The 23,235-nt window shown below is 49.1% G+C and overlaps 1 protein-coding gene across 5 annotated transcripts in view; it reads left to right on the forward strand.

The window, feature by feature from the left end:
• COBL (cordon-bleu WH2 repeat protein) overlaps window positions 1–23,235 on the forward strand; it is a 261,854-nt gene that overhangs the window by 127,089 nt on the left and 111,530 nt on the right. For all 5 annotated transcript variants that reach the window (XM_059170611.1, XM_059170614.1, XM_059170613.1 and 2 more), the window contains one exon: window positions 22,002–22,184. In XM_059170611.1, the coding sequence (XP_059026594.1) occupies window positions 22,002–22,184 (183 nt within the window). The remainder of the gene's footprint in view (window positions 1–22,001; window positions 22,185–23,235) is intronic.

Below are 23,235 nucleotides of genomic sequence, written 5' to 3' on the forward strand. Positions count from 1 at the left end.
GGCAGAAAGTCTGCTTCTCCCACTGCCCCTCACCCCACTCTTGTCCTCTCTCTCTGTATTTCTCTAAAATAAATAAAATCTTTAAAATAAAATAAAGATGACATCCTGACCAAGGTAGATACAAATAGAAAGTTCACAGAAAAAGAAATGTAAGTGGTACATAAATAAATGAAAAAGTGCTCAGACGTACTCATAATGAGAAGTAGGAATCAAACCTCCAGAGAACTTCCTCTTGGCACTCATTCTGCAGTCTGTCCGTTTGTGCAATTCGTTAAAGGAGGACAAGCGTGATACACTGATATGGAGTGTCTTCTGGGATTTTTTTTCATCTTTCTAAATGAAGGGGAACTTTTACTGAAACCCAAAGTTAATGAATGAAGCTGCAATGTGGTAGATTCGTTATTGGCCTCCAAAGAAGAGTTTGCAGGGCTTGAAACCATAGGGCAGGGCAGCCCTTAATAAAATCATGGTGCCAGCCTGTGACGGGCCCCTGCTTAGTTCTGTGCTCTCACTTCATCCTCCTCACATGGATGCAGAAGCTGCCCAGCTTCCAGAGGCCGAGTAGTTGACCAAATCTGGATTGTGGCTTCTGTTTGCTGAAGGATTTTATGTTCGTGATCCTGTTTCTTTTTTTTAAAAGATTTTGTCTAAGAGAGAGCAACAGAGAGAATGCACATGATTGCGGGGGGAGAGGCAGAGGGAGACACAGACTCCCCACTGAACAGGGAGCCCTGTCTGAGGCTCGATCCCAAGACCCCCTGAGACCACAACCTGAGCCAAAGGCAGACACTTCTCCAATGGAGCCCCCCACACGCCCTCATGCTCAAATTTTTGTCCATTATGTCTTAACTTAGGTTTGATATTTTGCTCACGTCTACCAAGCATGGAGTGTTGGTGATGGAACTTTTCTTATGAACAGTCTGCTCTTGTTTTTATAAATTTTGCTCACCCCACTGACTTTAGGTGAAAGAGCAAGGCTTTCAGTCTCACACAGCAAGGGGACCTCTCTGTCTCCACTTTCCCCGTCTGTATAGTGGGTATAGCCCTGCCCACTCTGCAGGATCAGCGGTCACAGAGCTCACCTAACACTCTGGGAAGCCCTCTGAAATGTCAGTAAGCTCGTTCAGAGCTTTACTAGAAAGTCTGTAGGAACTATTGCATATTTTCCCTTAAAATATGAGCAGTTCATCATAGGAGTCTGAAGAGAGAAAAAAAAAAGATTCTGAAGAGAATAGATTTACATTAAAATATCCTGTAAAAAATAATTTATTTCTTTGAGAGAGAGAGTGAGAGAGAGGAAAGGGCAGAGGGAGAGAGAACCTCGAGCAGATTCCCCACTGAGTGTGGAGCCTGATGCAGGGATTTGATCCCAAGACCCTGAAATCATGGTCTGAGCTGAAATCAAGAACCAGCCACTCAACCAGCTGAGCCACCAGGCATCCCTAAAAGAAAATATCTTAATGAGGATGGCCAAAGTAATCAGATCTTCCCTGTAAAGGAAATTCATGTAAACCAAAGCTTACTCTATTCCAGGAATCATCTTCGTTTTCTGAAAGGGTCCTTGAATCAGTAAGTGTAATCACCTCCCAAGTAATGTCAAGCTGTTTTCCTGGGATTTTGCATTTTTCTGAGAAAATCTCCCTTCCGTATCCATGCAGAGCACACAGTTCCCTCATCTCTCGCTTTTGGGCCCTGAGACGCATGAAGGGGACGTGGCCCATCATCCCTGGGTGTGATTAATGGTGAGATGACATGGCGCTCAGACCACTGTTCCCACCATCTGACCTGTCCCTAAATCACATGAAAAGCAGTGATAAACCATACACATTGACAAAACGAGATACCTGAGTTAATTTGTAATTGTGCATGCAAAAATGCCACACACCTCAGAATACCACATCGGTCCCATAAAGTGGAGAATGCTTGGATGGAGGAGGAAAGTGACCCAAGTTCTCATCCTGGTGACTGTTACTAACTGTGGGCCATTGGGCAAGTTGGCAAATGAACCATAGTAACTGACCATTTATGGGCGCCTTGCCTTTGTTAGAAAAAAAGCCAGATTCTGTAAATTTGACCAATTTAAAATTGATCAATGTGAGCTACATCGGATGCCATTGCACTGTTCGTTACCGTAAAGTTAAAAAGTCTTTTTGGTGACTGATTTTCAAAAATCAGTGTCTCAATTAAAAAACCAAAAACCAGAAACAAACAACAATAACAACAACAAAGAAAAAAAACACACACACACACAAAACAAAACAAAACAAAATTAAAATTGTCTGGGGCCCTTTGACTGCTTGCCCTGTCGAGGCAGTTATGGAAATCCTCCATCATCATAGTGCCTGCTTCTCATGGATGGAGAATCTGTGTTTGGGGACCAGATGGGAGTGTCCCCCACAGAGTAGTCCGGCCCTAATGGGAACATCTGTGGTGTTGGGGGCCTGCACTGAGGAGCCCAGAAGTTTATAGGGACGCCCACCAGTGAAACAGCACTTCTTTTGGAAAAGTCATTCCAAACTAAGATGTAAAAGAAACTCCACAGTTTCAGCTTCCCCCCAGGTCCCCCGCTTATTGGAGATGCTGAACTTGCACTCAGAATGCCTGAGCCCAAATCCAGCCTCTAAGGGGATCTGGAAGAACTTGCAAAGACACTCTGAGAGGGTGTGTTGACCCGTTTCTGCCACCAGGGGTCAGTGTTCCACAAGCAGAGCATGGCCTTGGAAAACCTGATTGATTCTGTTTTTTGGACCATCCACAAACGGAGAGCAGGAAAATATGTCCAGAGGGCTGAGCCACGTGTTTGTGATGTAGAACTCATTTTGATTATAAATCAGTTTTGAAGGGCTATTTCGATGGCTTTCCACCTTTTTCTAATGCATTTTGTACTCAAAATTAAGAGAGGGGCGGCCTATGGAAAGTTTTACAAGTGGGATGGGGGAATCACATAGATGCTTACAGCCCGGCACAGGTTTCTGTCACTTTGTGTGTTTTCTTGAGCCTTTCTTTTCTATTTATTTTAGAGAGACAGAGCGTGCACACACACAAGTGGAGGGGGAGGGGCAGAGGGAGGGGGGGAGAGAGAATCTCAAGCAGCCTCATGCAGAGCATTGAGCCCGATGCAGGACTCAGTCTCACGACCCCGAGAACATGACCTGAGCCATGACGAAGAGTCAGATGCTCAACCCCACTGAGCCACCCGGGCGCCCACAGCTTGGGATCCCTAGAATGAGAGTAATGTAGAGCTGAAGTTGATTGCTGCTGCCTAATGCCAATACTTGGTTTTTAGAGCAAAAGGAAGAAACACAGATTTTTAACCTTTTGGCTGAAAATGTAATGTTTGTAGAGAAGAGAGGTGGAAAATGTCCCTTTCAAAATACTGGGTTTCCTTGTGTTCCCGTAAGACAGGAGTATCTCTTTTCCTTTACTCTCTTCATAGCTTTCCTGACCTTCTCCCTGCTCTTTGACGGACAGGTATAAGACCAGAGTCTCAGTGGCCAGCAGGTGCATTGGTTCCGAGAGTGGCCTCTAAGTTGATTCTGAAACCAGGTCATGGAGACAAGTGAGCTCCCAGTCCTCGGCGTCAGTCAGTCCTATCTCAGGAGATGGCAGCTCTGTCCTTGTGGGACTTAGGCCAAAACCTTGGTGTCCCCTTTGTCCTCTCCATTATCCCACACCACCCGCGGGCCATCCTCAAACCCTCTCTGCCCCCTTCCTGGTAGATGGGACTCTCCTCTCTGGGGGTCACCGTGGTGCAGGTCTCCTGAGGGCTGCGCGCCCACGGCCTCCGCTGAGGCCTCACCTCCTCAGGTCCTCCTGGTGCATTTAGCAGGCAGAGCGAGGCTTCCAGAAGGTGGGTCCCGAAAAGGTGCGGCACTGCCCAGAGTGCCCCCCCTCACTCTGCGGAAGAGAGACCTATGTGTGTTCCCCTCCCAGACACTCTCCCCTCCTCTTCCCAGCAGGGTACATCTTCTGGGGTCCTAGACACATTTTCCAGGGAGTCCACCTACCTTTTGAGAAAGAACCGAAGCTGTAGCTTGCCCACACTGTGGCCTCCCGGGTTTGTGCATTCGACTTACCTTTCAACCCTCGTCCTGCCTATTCTCCCAGCTTGACCTGTCATGGCACCCGCAGCCTCCTCCCTGGCCTCTGGCTGCTCTCTGGCCTCCCCCATCTACCCAGGATGTGCTGACCCGCATCCCCAGGCCGCTGTGCTTGATAGCCTCCTGGAGTCCCCAGTAACAGAGAAGGGAGCGTCACCTTTTGTTAAAGTGAGCTTTCTTCCTGGGCATCCCTTGGCCTCTGAGCTCCATGCCTTTCTTTTCCAGCTTGTCCAGGTACTTGCTGGGCCAGATGGGGCTGCCATCTGTCAAATCGCCTCCCTCCTGATGCTGAAAGGGGTTTGCCTTGTGAGGTCGCTGCCCTGGAGCGTGCTCTGCCCTCATGCCCTGCTGCAGGCTGAGCTCCTCGGTGGCATGAATCAAATGCCCTCTGGATGGCTCTCCCCCGAGGGCCTGGGGGCCTCCCTTTCCCCTCCTTGTGTAGCTTGGGCTGGATTTTACCCTTCGCCATGGCCTCTGCTCCCCTTCCTAGATAGTGCCACTTTCTTGATTTTTCCGTCTTAACTTTTCCCCACCTCTACCGGGATTCCTTCCTTTTCTTCCTGGGGAGATGTCCCTGCTGGCCAGGACTCACAGGTAGTGAGCAGGGCTGTGGCCTCTGGCTTCCCTCCCCTCCCCTCCCCACCCTTCTTCTCTCCTCCCCTCCCCTCTCCCGGCTTGGTTCAGCTCCTTCAGCTCTGGGAAGTATTTCCGCAGAGTCCCAATTTGTAGAGAGTCACAGAATAAAATAAATAGTCATGTGTCATCCGCCCACAGTTAGCAAATGTTCCTTGGGAGCCAGATTCGCTTCCTACCATTTTGTGAGTTGCTAAGAAGTACAACACACGCAGATGAAGCTGCCCTAAGGTACCCCGTCCCCTTCTTCCACTCCTGAGGGTCACAGCCCCTTTGAAGGGGCTTTTAATAAAGGTAGCAAATGGGTATTAGTCCGTACACATGCATGGTGATTGTTATATTGTTTAGCCCTGTACATAGTGATTTGTCTTCTGAAGTCTGCGTCTTGAGTCACAGAATGAGAAGAGTTGACATTGAGAAAAAACAGACAAGGGAGGACAGAGGGAAGGGAGGAGGGAGAGCGAACACAAGGGAGGGGAAGAGCCCAGCCCCTCACTGGGCAGACTTTCCTGGAGGCTCTGCCTTAGGAGACGCAGGGGACCTCAGGACTCTTGGGGCTACAGAGAGGAGCCAGGCCAAGCCCTGCATTCAGGGAAGACACACCAGGGGAGCCCCTCACTTGGCGCTGTGGACGTTCTAGGTGCAAGTGCATCGCCGGTCTTGGAAGAATTCTGGCTCAGGCCACCAGGGTGGGGCCTGCAATTTGGCATTTCTAATGAGCTCCCCGGTGCTGCTGGCGCTGGCAAGAGGTGGGGTCAGAAAGAGGGGCAGCTGCAGGGTGAGGAAGGTCTGTGAAGAGTGGGGCAGGCCCTGCAGGGACCCACCCTCCGAGCTGGTCCAAGGTCCATCAGGAAGACCGGGGGAGGGGGCCGGGGGGCGCCTGTTTGGGGAGAGCCAGGGGCTGGCAATGATTGACCATGGTGTGTGAGGGCCTGCGTGCCTGTGTGTGCAGTCGTGTGCGTGTCTAGGACAGTTTTTGACTCTGGACTGGAAACACGCACTTCCAGAAACAGATTGCGCCCATGATCTCGCAGCTTCTCAGTATCTGACCTTCTGTCTGGGGTGAGAAGGTCCAGAGGTTTCTCCTTATCCCCTGATCGCAATGGTACCTGTAATTTCATGGCTAAGAGTGTTTGCTGCCCCATATACCGCAGGCCTGTAGTTGCACTGTGAGTGTGACTTCCAATCGGGAAGCCTCATACGTGTGATGTGTCCTGCCAGTGAGTGCTGAGGAGATGCCGAGATCAGCCTTCAGGAAGGGGCATATCAGAAATGTTGGCCCTGTGCTTCAGGAATAGAGATAATTTCACCAGCTTGAACAATAACCACTGCTTGGACATTCCGCAGAGATAAAAAAGAGAAAACAAAATGGGAAGCAAAGAATAGTTTTGCCATTGCAGGCTTGAAAGATGTTTTAAATTACATATGCGTGTATATAATATGTACACATGTGCATATGTCATCGGAGGATGTTGGTTGAACTCTAAGAACACACAGTTAGTAACATATCCCAAGTGGTTTGTCTATGCTATTTATTTTCCTATAGCCGAGTGGACTTCTGCCTTGTCTAGATGGTTTTCTAGCTTTAGCACAAAAAATAAGAGCAAATCCTAAACGCAGATGGTGGTGAAGCTGATTCCTTTGAGAATACAATGATCTACAGAAAGACAAAGTTTGATTTTCCTTTGCACTTGAAGTTCCTTGACCGCTCTGTCTTTGTGGGCTGGGAATCCTGTGCGGTTGAGAGGAGGTTGGCCAGAGTGGACGTTGGCCTCTTCCCTCCTGACGACATGGGTCCTCGACCATGTAAATCATCGCAGTGGAACACAGAGCAGATACCAGACAGCTCGTGTCATGGAACTTGGGGATTCCCAAGCAGATGTCATGCCTCTGTTTAGGTTCCACTGAGACTGAGTCAACATTTCATTGGTCTGGATGCTGCCCTGTCCTCAGATCCAAGCTCCTGAGTCAACCTTCATGCACGAGGAAGGGGGTTAGGCTCTATGGAGGGAAGTCAAGTGTACATATGAACTGTGTGGTCTTTGTATTTCCAAGTGAAGCTCTTATTTTTCTTTAAAAATTTATATATTTATTTTAGAAAGTGTGCAAGTTTGAGGGGAGGAGCAGAGGGAAAGGGAAAGAGAGAATCTTAAACAGACTCCGCAGTAAGGGCTGAGCCGGGCACAGGGCATGATCCTAGGACCCTCCGACCTTGACCCAAGCCAAAGTCAAGAGTCAGATGCTTAACTGAATGAGCCACCCAGGCACCCCTATCATCATCATCATCATCATTATTGTATTATTATTATATTACATATGGTTGTATGGCTAGCGATTACTGCAGAGCCTGCAGCAAGAGGGGGCTCAGATGTACGTGTCAAGTGCGCGCACGCCATGTTCACGAGTGCAGAGGCGAAAACCGACTTCTGCGTAGTTTCTTACTCCTTTGTTTATTTTATTTTATTTTGTAGAGTTTACTTACTTGAGAGAAAGCATGAGCAAGGGATGGGAGGGGAAGGGGCAGAGGAAGAAGCAGACTCCCCGCCAAGCAGGGGGCCTGATGGCTGTGGGGCTCCATCCCAGGGCCCGGGATCATGACCAGAGCTGACGGCAGACACTTAACCGACTGAGTCGCCCAGGTGCCCCTCGACTGGAAGTTCTCGATTCCTCTCATAGACCCCTAAGATGGGATCTCTACAGGAATGAGCACTAAGCTTCCACAGCACAGGTGTGTGAGATGGTCCTTGTCCTCTGCCCGTCCCTCGGCTAGAGGGAGTGCTGATGTAGGGGCCCCGCAGGAAGTTTCTGCATGTCCTGTCCACTCATGGTTTCTTGGTGGCACTTGATGACAAGGCTGCAGGTGGCTGCCAGGAGCCCAAGAAATGTAGTGTCAGTGGCTCCTGGGTGACAGCCCCTGCAGCAAGGTCAGAGGAAGGATAGTGGGCTTTCTGGGTCGCTGGCGGTCCCCGACACCACCCCCGAGCTGGGGCCACGGAGCCCCGGCCCTGCTTGCCCTGTCTGCGGCTCTTGGCTCCTACCTTGATGGTAGCTCGGGAGAGGCTCTAAGGAAGTGGTTTCACTTCACATCTTCTCACCGTTGGCAACCATTTTACGTATTTACTTTGTAGGAGAATAGGACCTTGTATATGAGATTTTCGGTCACTGGACATGCTGTAAACCGAAAACAGAAGCAACAGCAAGATCTCCAGCAACTTTAAATTAATGGCACATATTAAGTGTGTCAGTTTCTCATTAATAACACTTTGGTAGTAGAGTGACTGAATATTACAGTCATAAACTATTAATACTAATTAGCAAATTGATTTTCAATTAAATTTCAAAATCTCAATAAGTAAGTGACATATTAATTAACCAAATAAAAATCAATTCAGTGATGGAATCTCACTATACAAATAAATTTGGGGAGATTTCATTTGTTTTAGCATACACATATGGGTGATTCCTTATTTTTATTCTAATTATTTGAAAAGTGTCGTTTCTAATGACGTCAGCTAGAGAGTGTAATGCTAAATGAGATAAGTCAGAGAAATCCAGGTACTGTATGATCTCACTCATATGTGGAATTTAAGAAACAAAACAAATGAGCAGAGGGAAAGAACAAAGAGAGACAAACAGGGAACACTGGTGGTCACCAGTGGGGAGGTGGGTGGGGGATGGGGGGCAAAGAGTGCACCTGTCACGATGAAAAAATAAAAATTTAAAAAGAGATAAAATAATTATCAAAGCTACCAAAGAGAATACAAGAAACTCAGAAAAATAAGAAAATCAGTTGCTCCGTATCTTGTGACTGTAACTACCGGCCGTGGTAACTGGTGCCAACAAAGCGAAATTCACGGTGATCTGTTACTGAGAAGCAAGGAGGAGAGTTTGAAAGCCTAGTCCACGAATGTGGTGAGTCAGTGGCGTGCGGGTAAAACGCATCCTCTGTCTGCCAGGGGGGCTTCTTTGCAAACATGACGTGTGTCGTAGGAGCCTTTGAGTCCCCTGTGGTGATCAGGACCCAGCAAGGAAGACAGTACTAGAATCTGGGGAACCTCAGGCACACAACAGTGATGACCCCCAGCGGGCTAGGGCAGGGGTCCTCCGCACTCGAGAAACATGCAGGTCTTTGTAGCCATGCTCGTAAGGGATGGTCTGCGGCGTGGGTTAGGGTCATCAGTTGCCTCCTCCTGAAGGCCCTGGAGGTCCCGCTGTGGTAGGGATGGTCTGACCCCAAGAATGTCTGGGCTATAACGTGTTGAGCCAAGCGTGTTGAGAGTGTGAGGGTTGGCGGTGGTTCCAAGGACTTCCCCAATAAGTGATGTGACTACCCCTCTGAACCTTGTGGTAACACGGCTTCTGCTTCAGTTCCTCACCTTAAATCAGCAGCTGGCAGGGGTTCCAGAACACGTATGTCCACCCATGGTTTATATCGTGCCCCCGCAGCACTTCCCAGACGTTCTTCTGGCCCCTCGGACACAACGATGTTTCAGCATTTCCTTCACTGCTGCTTATGTCTTTGTAACCTAGTTGTAGCGTGCGTGTGTGTGTGTTACAAACCATGACCACTGAGTGGGGCATGGTTTATCCTGAGATCACGGGCGTAAGTGCAGAACACAGATCATTAAAGCACCTGGACACCCAGAGGAAGGACCGGCCGTGGATGGGCCACAGGTGAGCCACAGACAGGCCACAGGCGAGCAGGTTGTGAGGTCCCCTGGGGAAGGGCATGGGGGAGTCCCAGGGCCAGGATAGATTTCCGCTTTCTCCTGGAAGACTGAGAATCACCTGCTCCCTGCGGGTTCTCCAGGAAATCGTAACATTTGGGTCCAGGACATTCACAATAGAAGAGTAATGTGACCCGTTAAGTGTAATTTTAATGGTCTGTGGCAGCTATGAGTATTGGGGTCCTTCCTAGAATGCCGCGGCGAAGCTATTTCTGGGGTCCGCAAGTGATGCTGATCTCAGTGTGGGATGCGTGCATGCCCTGTGCCTTTCCTGTTGGTGGGCGACTGCGGTCGGGTTACCCTGCGGAGCTGGGGTGTGACCATTCTCTGTGTCTCAACACGTTTGGGGTCCCCTTCTCTGCCTCCCATGTCTGAGGATCTGCGGAAGAGGTAAGTACTCTGTTACGTGTGTGTGAGTGTCCGTGCGTGTGTGTGTGTGTGTTCGCACATGCACAAATGCATGGAAGTCCCTCTCTAGAGGGTGTCAACTGCCAGAGTTTTTAATGAAAGGGGGAAAAAATGTGAGAGCGGTCTGAAGTAAGTGATGGCATTTGTGTACATAATCCCAGACGTTCTGGAAAAATAAGTGAAATGCATTTGGCAATAACTCAAATCTGTGAAATAGAAAATTCCCCAAACACCCTAAAAATGAGAAGAATCACTTTCTCTGCTCATTTCAGCAAAGGGAGCATCCAGCATAGCCATTGCTCATATAGTGAGAGAGAAAGCTGTGGCCAGAGCAGGGAAGGTGTTGGCTCGCAGTGTGACACACACACGCACACACACACATGCACACACGTGACTCTGGAAGGCAGTGTGACTTGGGCAGAAACCAGGAGCTTGGACACACCTGCCCAAGACCCTCAGGTACAGGAGGTTCCAGGGCAAACACCCAGATAGTGGTGTTCTGGGCAGAGATGACCCACCACCACGGGCCTCAGAACTCGGGTGCTTGTGGCGTCTGTGGAAATTGTAAGAGGCGGCAGGCCCTGGTGTTTCACAGGGACTCACAGAGGATGGAGGAGAGACCAGCCAAGCAGCAGCCAAGCGTGTGGGAAGAGCCCTTTTGTGGGGTGTGTGCTCCATAAACCACAGGCGGACCTTCTCTCCAGGCCAGGAGACCCCGTACAGGGCCTGATAGCCAACCCCAGCGCAGGAAGGTGAGGTTTGTGTCAGGGTCATGGCACCGTGATCCAGAAATAGGGGCTGAGTTTTCTGGGATAAAATGGGAACACTGAGAGATTTTTTGTGGCAGAATTGAATTACTGTACAGGTGTATGTGTGTATGGGTATTCACACACACTCTCTCACACACACTGTCTCTCTCTCTCTCTCTCTCTTTCTCTCTCCATGCCTGGGGGACATTGCTCGGCAGAGGCCGGCTGGGGCTGGGATTCTCTGCAGGACTGGGACTGGGGGTTCGCCCGAGTCATCCCCCCACATGTCCCACCTTGCTGAGACTCTGGAAGGTTCCCTCACTTGATGTTCTCTTGCAGGTCTGTTAGGGAAGGGCTACTGGGGGAGCAGATCTCAGACAGGTGCAGACCAGAAGCCCTGAGGACCCCTGGGGAGGGAAGGCTGGCCGACTTCTGGGGAGGGAACTGGCGAGACTCTGGAACGCGCTGTAGGAAGCCCAAGGGTGTTGATGTTGCCCAGGAAGGAGAGAGGCCAAAAGGAGACCTCGCATGCTGGGGGAACCGCTGGGCTACCGCTCGCAGCAGCTGCTCCTGGCGGAGAAGATGAAGGGGAAAGGGGCTCCAGGGGGCCGCTCAGGAGGGGACCCCGACTGACAAGAGGGCAGCACCGACGAGCTGCCATACTTCTGTGTAGGGCTAGTGGAGGTGACCTTAGAATCCCACAAGGAGAGATGAAAACTGACCCTCTGTCCCTTCTGGTGCCTCGCCCCGCCCTCTGCCCTCCCCACTGTGACCCCGGCTCTGGAGAGCAAGGAGTCTGCCCACTGAAGCCGTGCCCATCCGCCTGTAACCGGGAGCTGGGACCCGCCAGCTGCCCGGGTCCCTTACAGAGATGAGAGCATCACACCCCTCCCGGGATCGCAGTCCTATCTGCAGATCTGTCTCGGGTTTCCGGATCTACTATAGCTATCACGCTGGTAACTGTCGTCGTGCTTCCGTGTTCCTCCTGGCTGGTTCCCCTTGAAGCGGGAAGGCTGCATGCGATACTGCGGTCTCCTGTGATGCCCCTTCTGTGTTACCTGCCTTCAGATGGCAACTTCGGCTCCTGCTCTCTGGGCCGGTCTTCTGACTCCCCAGCTTCCCCGGGCCCCTGGGCAGGCCACCCCCATGCTCTGGGACTTGCAGGTCCCCAGAAGCCATCTTCCTCCTGTCTCTCTCTTTACCTGCAACCAAAGTTAATGTCTTCACGGAAGAATGCAGCATGCATGTCAGAAGAACTACAGAATCTTAGCCCTAAAGGTCAGGCACAAAGGATCATGAAGGAGAACCTTAGGAAACCTGCTGCGGACTTTGCAGGCAAACTCTAAGGGCCACCTGAGGACGTGCATGCTCTGAGGTCCCCTCCCTATCACCATGACAATATGCACTGGATCAGCTGAGTGTCCTTTGGGGCATCAGAGCCTCTGAGAGCGGGTCTAGGGTAGAATCACTGGGCACTATGAGTAGTAAAATACCAAAGCTTCCGAATGATTTACTGCAGTCACATGAAAGCCATTGAAGGTTTGCCCTGAAAAATCATCGTCATTTGCCTTGAGGTGTGCTCTCCTGAGGGGAGTCCCAGGGCGGGGTTGCACACTCAGATAGATGCTGCTTGTGCAGAGTTGCCATGCGTACAAAGACCAGCCCCCGCAGAGGTCAGAGCCCCCGAAGGTGCTGGCGACTGAGGCCCTGCAGCTCTCTCCCGGCCCCTACGCCAGGCCGTGTGCTGTGATGGTCAGGGGCGAAGACTGGCACAGTGGCTCTTAACCTTGATTCTTGACCCATGGCTCTTAAAACTCAGCCATCAAAAGCAGATGCCTGATGGGCAGGAAACACATGAAAGGACACTCACCGTGGTGGTTTGCTGGAGAAATGCAAGTCTGAGCACAGTGAAATACCACTCACACCCACTGAGATGGCTGTGACTTAACAGGAAGAGGAGGAAGGGGGAGGAGGGGAGAGGTGGGGCATCTGAGTGGCTCATGTGACTCAGCGTTCTGCTCCTGATTTGGGGCCACGGTCTCCAGCTCACAGGATGGGACCCGCATCCGGCTCTGCGCTCAGCAGGGAGTCTGCTTGACTTTCTCCCTCTGCCCCCACCCCCCGCCCCGCTCTTGCAGGCACACACACTTTCTTCAATAACTAGTATTTGGGATGTGGAAGAATTAGATACCTCATCCTTGCTGGTGGGAAAGCAAAAGATCACACCTGCCCTGGGAAACAGTTTGTTGGTTTCCCCAGTCAGTTCAGTATGGAATATTGCCTTGTGACCCAGAGTCCCACTCCTAGATGTCGACAAGGACTGAAAACAGGCTTTTTTAGAGAGACAGAGAGTGCATGCACACAAGAAGGGAAGGACAGAAGGAGAGAGAGAATCCCAATTAGGCTCCATGCCCAGCACCGAGCCCTTCATGGGACTTAATCTCATGACCCTGAGCTGAATCAAGAGTCGGACACTTAACCAACTGAGCCACCCGGGCGCCCCTCGGACATGGAATTTCGTGGCCGCTCTCTCTACAACGTGATCCATGAAGACAGCAATGTGCCAATGAGGAATGAGCATTTTGAACAACACCTTGGAGGCTTAGTCAGCTCAACCCAGAAAGCCACGGTGGGACCACGGGGCGATTCCTGCCTCTTGACAACACCCTCCTTTTTTGCTTGAAGGTTCATTCGCCAGAAGAGACACCTCCTCTGCTTGATTTCCCCCAGCTCGTGACTCAGTTCCTTGGAGTTAACAGAGGGGCCTCACCGATGTGACACACGCATTAGAAACAGATGTCGCCCAAAGAGGTTTGCTCTCACCTTGCTTCTGTTTGTGGGTCACAGCGTGGCATCTTTTCATTCTGCACCTGGATCAGCTCACCACGGACAGCCAGCCGCCGGGTTCTCGTTCCCTTTCCTCATTTGGCCCATGGAACAAATCATGGGCTCAACAGCCACTCCAGACGAGAGGCCTTGTTCAGTTTGGGGGAACATGCATTATCGTAAGGGCACCATGCAGGAGATCTTACTGCTGATGAACCCGAGCAAACTAAACTTCCTAGCCGGCATTCAGAGCATGCCGCCATGTATATGGTCGGAGACGGGCCTGCACACTTGAAAGGGAAGACCTTGGCTTTCTTCGTTACCAGGCTTTATCATTTATGTGAATTAGAACGTTCCCCTGCAAAACAGGGTTTGAGTTTCCTGAGCTGGAATCTCACATTAGACTGAGCAGGCATCTCACACATACATGTTGTGTGGGTCTATGAATTTTGCCCACCACTCTCTGCTGGGGTCCTCCCCAGAGCCCCACATGCAGCCAGTCCTCTGACTTTGCAGACTTGCAGCTGCACTGTCCATATAGCATACATCTGACTTCCCTCCTGCACAACTGCCATGCCTCTGTACCGGGTGGTGTCTGCACTCTCACATGGGCCGGCTGGGTCTGGAGCTCGTCTCCCAAGACCCCTGGGCCACGCAGCATGCTTTTCACCAAGATCACGGCCTTCCTGAGCGTGGGAAGCTCCTGTTACCATCTTGATCTACACAGGGGCTTGATTCCTTCTCGTTCACAAGCTCACAGGAAGCCCCAGCTTTCTGAGGTCATTACTGAAGTCGCCTGTTGTAGGTAATCAACAGGCTCTGCACATTCCCATGTCTGCGAACAGGTCTCGCTCTAGAGACGGTCCTGCCACAAATGGCTGAGAGGATCAGAGCTCACCCCCCATGCCTTCACTGAGTGTTGTTAGGAGAAAATCAGACCCTACCAGTGGGGTGCCCTCGGTTTGCTCCTTTTCAGAAGAGATCCTGCCTGTGGAGAAATGTCCCAGAATTGCTGTGACGCTTAGCACCATCAGAGAGCTTTTGTGAGGCCCCGTATTTTGGGGGCGGAAATATCGATCTCGACCAAACAGCTTCTGCAGCTTTTCCTCTAAAGAAATGCCACCCCTCAGGCATTCCCATGGAGACCATGGCCAGGAAAACGGGTGGTTGCCATCGTCTCACCTAACAGAGCATGGATTCTTAAGTTCCGACCCCCCACCCTTCACGGGATCAGTTCCCATGATGTTGGCATGCTTTATCCCTCCTGGCGTGCATTTACTCCAAACCAGCTCCAGAGTCCCAGGTACCAGAAGCCAGCACCCACTTTCCTTGGGCTCTGGGGTTCAGCTATGGGCATGTCTATCAGGATGGTCCTGCCCTGAAGTTAAGAGAAAGCAAATGGAACACCTTCCTGGGAAGGGAACTTTGTCCCACCCATTGCCCAGGACCATCCTGGAATGGGAATGAGAATATCCTCTCCTCCCTCACCAGAACATGTCTGGCCTGCTCTGCCAGGCCGGTCCCCTGAGTGTGGGCAGGACGGCAGGGTCTGTCTGTCCCATCTGGTTTGCGGCACGTAATCCTGCCCTGGATTCTGCCAAACCCAGGACTGGAAGGAGAGGTGGTGGGGACAGCAAGTCTGACTGCATCGTCTCTCCCACTTGATTCTTGGACACGGCATTAGAAAGGGAGAAAGGTGATAGTCAAGCCTTTCAGGAGGGGGCAGCATGGTGTAAGGAGAGGGGATGCAGCTGGGCTCCAGGACCGGATTTAATCCCAGCACCAGGCAGCTGGACTGTCCTGAGTTGTTCTTGGGCTTCAGCTCTTCTCACCATCAAAACTCCAAGATGGCACCGTCCTGAAAGTGTCTGATCCAATTTAGAAGAGCATGAGCCAGTAGGATTGCCAACAGCTATTTTAACTACACCCACTGTAACCAAAACGCTTCCCTTAATCTGTGAACGACAGCCGTACCTGAATGCCTCACTAGCCACGTCAAAGGATCTACTCTGACTTTAGACTTTCAGTAGATGGAATTACACAGTTGTTCTCACAAGATTTAGTCATGTTTGCCAGAAAGGATAGTTTTGAGAAATGGGAACAGAAATGACTATTCATCCTTATTTTTTTAAACCAATTTGTCTTTTTTTTTAAGTATTTTATTTATTTGAGAAAGAGAGAGCATGAGCAGCAGGGGAGAGGAGCAGAGGGAGAGACAGAAGCAGACATCCCCCCACACACTGCCGAGTAAGAAGCTCAATGTGGAGCTCGACCCCAGGACCCCAGGATCATGACCTGAGCCCAAAGCAGATGCCTAACCGACTGAGCCACCCAGGCACTCCACCAGTTTATCTTCAACAGAAAGATGTCAATGACCAGTTGACCCATTTGTCTTTCTTGCCTAGAAGCACATTCTGGCCAGAGTTCACTGAGTCCTGTTCACATGGATGGACGATTCCCTCCTCAGGCGTGCACCAGGCTGTGTTTGTATACAGGCTTTATGCAGATGGGGGTAAGAACGTAAGCGAAGGAAGGCAAACCGTGACAGTCTGAGCTCAGTGGAAAAGAGCAGTGCTTACCTTGGACATAATTGGTGTCTTGCATAGTACTGACCTCTGGTCAATCAAGTGAAGACGCAAGTGCTGTGGACCCCACAGTGATTGTAAGGAAACCCAGCCCTCCCAGAGCATCCGTCAGGATTACGTGGGAGCCCTTGGTCCGGGACAGCTGGGGGTGCCCTCTGCTGTATGGTGCGGGGCTAGGGCTGCATTACCATCCTGATGGGTGAGGGGTAAACTCATTTTGAGGGCCACATCAAGGGCATCCATCCGCCACCCGGTAGCTCATGGGTGCTCTGTGACTGAGCTCCCCACTGAGCCTGGGGCAGTGGGGTGTTCTGGCCACTGATTGGAATGTGTGCAGATGCTGTTGTCCCAGCCAGCAGTGTAGCACCCCAGGGTCACAGTGACAGTCAAACATAAGGAGACCATGCTGAGATGAGGAATGCATTGCCAGCAGAAACAGTGATAACGATTCTTTCCTTGAAATTAAGAGCTCTATGGCAAAATCCATTGTCACAGCGTTGACCTCATTTTGAGTGGACACTCAGATGCTAGAATTATGAGTTTCCTTCTCCTTTTCTTCTTCTCCCAGATATGTGTGGGAGATAGGATCAAGTGATCATTTTACACAGAGTGCAGTAAGTGTGTATCAGTGGTGTTGTGAATCCAAGAGTTTAGCCTTGTCTCCGATCTGACTTCCCTCCAGCTGGCAGCAGCCAGTCTGGCCAAGCTTACTCCCCTCTGTTTGAAGTCTCATGAAGTGTGGATATGAAGGATGTGTTCACCTTGTTCCTTTCTCTCTCCATTATCCATGGCTTTTCCCTTAATGATTTATCGGGCTGAAGTCACAGGAGAAAAACTTCCTGAAAAATAAGATAGTAATAGCCAAAATATGGATTTCAGTGCCAACCATTAGGGAAGGGCATAACTCATTCCCCTACAGAAAAGTACTTGATGTTTAAAAAAAAAAAAAAGTTATTGACCCATTTGGATCAGAACAGGAAACCAGATCCCTTGCTGGAAAGCCATGGTCTGTCCCTTATAAAACTTTGCTACTTTGTAGCAGGAGAAAAGCCCCCAAACTGGAATAAGACATGGGCCAGGCTTTACCGATTCTGAGCTATATGGATTATCTTGGTTTTCCCTTTTATTTAATACTGATGAGTCAGCATTTTAAAGGATATGCGACTTAATAGTGTTTTCCTCCCAAGTTCTTCCATAGATTGTTTTCTATATTCTATATACAGATTCCAGAAGTGGAAAAAGAAGGAAGGTAAGAGTTAACCCCCACAGAGCTGTGGGCTTGCCATCTACGGCTTTTATTATGTTGAGGTATGTTCCCTTTGTACCCACTTTGTTGAGAGTTTTTATCGTAAATGGAAGTTGACTTATATCAGATGCCTTTTCTGGGTCTACTGAGATGATCCTGTGACTTTTACCCTTCATTTTGTTGATCTGGTAGTATCGCATTGACTGATTTGCCGGTGTTGAACCATTCTTGCTTCCCTGGAATAAATCCCACTTGATCATGGTGTGTGTTCCTGTTAATGTATTGTTGAACTCAGCTTGTTGATGTTTTGTGGAGATTTTTTGCATCTGTGATCATCATACTCAATGGTGAAAAGCTGAAAGTCTTTCTTTTAAGATCAGGTACAAGAGCAGGATGTCCCCCTTAATACTTTCATTCAACACAGTATATTGAAAGTCCCAGCCACTGCAGTTTGGCAAGAAAGAGAAAGAAAAAGCATCCTAATTGGAAAGGAAGAAGTAGAACTGTCACTATTTGCAGATGACATGATATTATACAGAGAAAACCGTAAAGATACCATCAAAAAAAATGTAAGGACAAATAAATTCAATAAAGTTGCAGCATATAGAATCAATATATAGAAATCAGTGGTGCTTCTACACACTAATAAAAACTATCATGAAAAGAAATTAAGAAAACAATCCCATTTAACAATTGCCTCAAAAAGAATAAAATAGCAAGGAATAATTTAACCAAGAAGGTGAAAGACCTGTATGTTGAAAGTTTTAAGAGATTAATAAAAGAAACTGAAGAAGACACAAATAAAGGAAAAGATATTCCATCCTCATGGATTACAAGAAGTCCATGCAGATTCAGTGCAATCTCTATTAAGACTCCAATCCCATGGGGCACCTGGGTGGCTCAGTGGGTTAAGCCGCTGCCTTCAGCTCAGGTCATGATCCCAGGGTCCTGGGATCGAGCTTGCATCTCGGGCTCTCTGCTCAGCAAGGAGCCTGCTTCCTCCTCTCTCTGCCTGCTTGTCATCTCTCTCTCTCTGACAAATAAATAAATAATCTTAAAAAAAAAAAAAAAGACTCCAATTCCATTTTTCAAGAAATAGAATAAATAATCATAAAATTTGTAGAGAACTAGAAAAGACCCTGAATAACCAGAGAAATCTTGAGAAAGAACAACAAACCTGGAGGTATTCCTGTCTTTGACTTCAAACTGTATTACAAAGCCATAGTAATTAGTACAGTATAATGATGGCATAAAAACAGGTACATAGATGCATGACACAGAATAAGGAGCCCAGAAATAAACCCATGCATGTATGGTCAGTTCCTTTTTCCCGGGGAGCCAAGGATGTACAATGGGCAGGATGCTCTCTTTGATAAATGGTGTTAGGAAAACTGGACCACTAACTTTTACCATTACACAAAAACTAACTCAAAATGGATTAAAGATTTGAATGTACGACCTGGGACTATAAAATTCCCACAAGAAAACATAAGTAGTAAGCTCCTTAGCATTGGTCTTGGTGATGTTTGTTTCAAAACAAACAAGTGGGACTACATCATACTGGAAGGCTTCTGCGCAGCAAAGGAATTAATCTACTGAATGGGAGAAGATATTTGCAAATCATTTACCTGATAAGGGGTTAATATCCAATGTATATAAAGAACTCCAACAATTCAGTAGCAAAAAAAACCCAAACAATCCAGTTAAATAGTGGGCCGATCTGAATAGGCTTTTTTTTTTTTTCCAAAAAAAGACATATAGATGGCCAAAAGGTAAACAGATGCTTAACATCACTCATGATCAGGGAACTGCAAATCCAAACCACAATGAGGTACCACCTCACACCCAGTAGAATAAATATAATCAGAGAGAAAAGAAATAACAAGTTTCAGGATGGAAAAAAAGGAAACACTCATGCACTGTTGATGGGAATGTAAATTGGTGCAGCCACTGCAGAAAACAGTATGGAAAAGAGTTCCTCCAAAAAGTAAAACCAGGACTATCGGAAGATAGAGCAATTCCACTTCTGGGTATTTATCCAAAGAAAATGAAAACACTGAGAAAAGATGCACTTATTCCTAAGTGTTCACTGCAACATTACTTACAATAGTGGAGGTATAGAAACATAATAACCTACAGACACGTGTAGAAAGAAACTGTACGTGTGTGTATATAATATATATTTTACATATGCATAATGGAATATTATTCAGCCATGAAAAAGAATGAAATCTTCTACTTGTGACAAAATGGCTGGATCTTGAGGGCATTACGTGAGTGAAATAAGTCAGGTAGGTAAAGAAAGAAAATACTGTGTGATCTCTCTTGTCGTGCAATCTAAGAAGAAAAAAAAGGCTAGTGGTTACCAGAAGTGGAGGGTGGGGAGGGTGGAGAAATGGATGAAGGGAATCAAAAGGTAAAAAGGGGGAGAAAAAAAATTGACTCACAGATATCTTCTGGCCAGTCAAAATGTTTTGAATATTTTGGCCACCCGTGGGTTGAAGGTTGGGAAACACAACTGAATGGCAGAATTCTTGAGCAGTGCTGTTGGACCCTGGTCTAGTGGACCCTGAGATTTGCCTGCCTGTGAGTGGGAATAGTGGGGTGTTGGGAGAGATCTATTTGGCCCAGATGGAGCAGACCAGTACTAAATAAACCTGTCGTATCAAAATTGAGTGGTGTTCCAACAACACAGATAACGGATCATGAGAAGTCCCATGTCGGGGGTAGCAGACACCACGGCTTGCAAGGGCTTGGGATGAGGTATGCTCTGGGCTGCTGGCTCTCTCTAAGATCATCTTACCTGGCCTTTAAGAGGACATTCTTCCCAAAAATATGTATCAGAGCAGATGGAAACCACCTCTAACATAACAGAAATATGCTAGATGCTGACAACAATTTGAAGTCAATGGAATTTTCTTGTTCTAAAGATGGGAACATTCCTACTGTAAGATCCACTGCCCGTGTGTGCATGGGGGGGTGCTCTACCAGGAGAACCATGTTCAGGGCCTCACTGAGATGTCAGAGTACTATTAATGGCAGTAGGATTATAGGATTAAAGCCCGAAATCAGTATACAATGGATGACCCGTAAAGTACTTTTAAGGGAATAGTCTGCGCAGAGCCACAAAACGCTCAGGGCATGGAGAGGACAGAGGTGAATTCATAGCAGTGTGGAGTGATCAGTCAGGCACACATAGTTGTGGTGAGGACTGAGGACAAGAGGAATTGATGTTCTGAGTCTAGACAGGGTGGAGTGAACAGAGCAATTAGCAACAGGGTTGTGAAATGCATGGTCCAGAATGTCATGTTTGCGGGATGCCGAACAGGGCCATGCCTGCTTCAGAGATAACCATGCAGCATAGTGTCTCGTTCTCCATTATATTTCATAAGCTTTAACAAACCTTCAGAACAATGCTCGCAGTCCCCTTTCACTGGCGAGCCAGCCAGCCGTCCCCGGAAGCACGGCCCCAGCTCCAAACTTCAAGATCGTCCTCTGCTTTGCTTCACTGACGTCATTTTATGTGCATGTTGCATTATTAAGTAAATGGAAGTTCTGTCTCCTTGGGGCCCCATAGTTCATACGGAGGTAGATGTAAGATAAGAGACGATATTTCAGAGTTCGTGCTGCTTTGGCTTTTTGCTCGGTAACAAGTCCACTGTATGCATAATGCAAGGACTGGGGCAAACATTTATACTTTTTTTTTTTTTTTACATTTTGCTGCGGAAGCCTAAATAGGCATCAACAGATTTTCTGGGTGTTGGGCTGTTTCCTGTAGATCCCTGTTTCCTGTAGACTCCCCCACCCATTCCTTTGGGAATGGTGCATTTCATGAACAAGGCACTGGATTCCTCTGGTGCTTGGCATCTCTGAGAAAGCACATACTTGCACCAAAAGCAATCTTGGTGTTTGCTTTGCCTTTAATATTTATGGACAAGGAAATCTGAGTCTCGAAGATGTTCTTGGGGAACCTAATGATAATATGCTCGCAGAACAGAATAGGACTGGAGGCTGAGTGCAGGAAACACTGGGCTGCTGCTGAATGTGATGGGTTTCCTTGTTTTAATTTTTATTTTTTAAGTAAGCTCTATGCCCAGCATGGGGCTTGAACTCACAACCTTGTGATCAAGGGTCACATGCTCCAGCGACTAAGCCAACCAGATGCCCCCTACATATTTAACTACAGAGAACCCATCATTCATATGAAAGCTCCCCCCATGAGCTCCTTCAGCGGGCACTCCTAAGGTGTGTGAGTGTCTGTCCCCAATGACCCCAGAACAGGTGGCAGCGAGAGAGGTCACCGAGTGACCAGAGGTACGGTCAGCGTCATCAGCACCCCTAAAGACAGGCTTCTTCTCCAGCACCCATGTTCCTCTTGACTCTCCCTTCCACTCTTCAGCACCTAAGACCTTGTTCCTATGACGGGCTGAGGTTTCAGGAGGCACGTTCATACCTACACTTTGGTCAGGAGCAGTAGCCAGTTCCAGCTGGTACGTGTGCTTAGAGGTGGCAAGGATCCACCGTTCCCTCATGGTGACAAAAATAAACCTTGCAGCAGCGGCTTCAGCTGGAGGGGAAGTGAGAACACAGACCATCCGAGCCCATTGGTGGCAATGACATCAGAGGCTTGGAGGGGCGGTTCGGCAGTTGGGGTCAGGCTGGAGCATCGGCCCCCAGAGAAGTCACCTTGCACTGATGAGCTTTTCTGTCTGTCTCTCTCCTTGCAGGGCTGCCTGACGACGCCCAACTCCCCATCAGTGAACTCCCGCTCCGTCACGTTGGGCCCATCCCTGTCGCTCAGCAACATCTCAGGGGTATCTGTGAGGTCGGACTTGAAGAAGCGGCGGGCGCCCCCTCCCCCGACCCTGCCGGGCGCGGGGCCACCAGCACAGGACAAAGTCTCGGAAAAGGTAGGCAGAGGGTGGCTCTCAGGACCAGCGCATCCGCTAGATGGACGCGTGATTCTCTGTAGAAGTTTCCTGCATGCCCTACGATCCTTCAAGTCGGTGGTTTTAGCAGGGAGAGCGTTGAGGTGAAAAGTGAAGCTTCCCGTAGAAGTCAAGGTGAGACCCCGAAGTTACTTCAACCGCCGGAGGCGGGAAAGCTTTTGTGGTTTTAGTCCCAAGAGGCTTGTGCTTGCCAACTGGTGTCTGTTCTCTCTTCAGCGTTGGAATCTGGGGCATCATCGGGATCGCTTCGTGAGAAAACGCGTGCGTGCGCCAGGGCACTGCGAGAATCTGGAGAGTGTATGGGGAAGGGACAATAGGTGACATTCGCATAAGTCAGACTCACAGGACAGCAGGGAGGAGTCACTGTCCGTGTGCTAGGACACTTGTGGAGACTGCGTGTGTACGAAGCCATGCGTGTTAAATTTATCTTAGAGCAATTTAATCCCTTTGCAAGGAGTTGTCATTATGTGTGGACGGGAATGAGCCTTTGTCCCCAGGTTCTGGGGTCTCAACTGGCCTTCTCTCTTGGCATGTGTCTGCGCAACCGTATAACGCTAGTAAAAGTCCCCAAACCTCACTTCTCGGGGGCCAGGCGGCTCCTTGACCATGGCTCTTCTTCTGGTGGCTCGGAGTGGAGCATGGTCAACCTGGGAAGTATACTGTGTATTCTCCAGCATCCTTCCTCATTGGAGTGGGCAGAGGCAGGGACCAGCCCCCGGGGTGGCCACGATGGGAGCGGGCTTTTGAATCCTGGAGAAGATGAGTGCCCCCAGCAGGTCTGCTCCGTGCATATGCCGAGACACGGGGTCAACCTGCAGAGTAGATAAGGATGCATTATTCTTCATGAAGCTGCGAGGTTTCCTAGTGATGGGCACTCCAGGTTCCTGGCAGAGGCTGCAGGTAGGGGGCGGGGACATCACACAGCAAACAGGAACATTCTAGAACCCACATTTATTCTCATAGAGGGGATTAATGTCCTCTCCTTCTGCCTCGGTGTCCCTTGGCACGTCCT

The sequence above is a fragment of the Mustela lutreola genome, chromosome 4 (assembly GCF_030435805.1).
Source record: "Mustela lutreola isolate mMusLut2 chromosome 4, mMusLut2.pri, whole genome shotgun sequence".
Classification (NCBI taxonomy): domain Eukaryota; kingdom Metazoa; phylum Chordata; class Mammalia; order Carnivora; family Mustelidae; genus Mustela; species Mustela lutreola.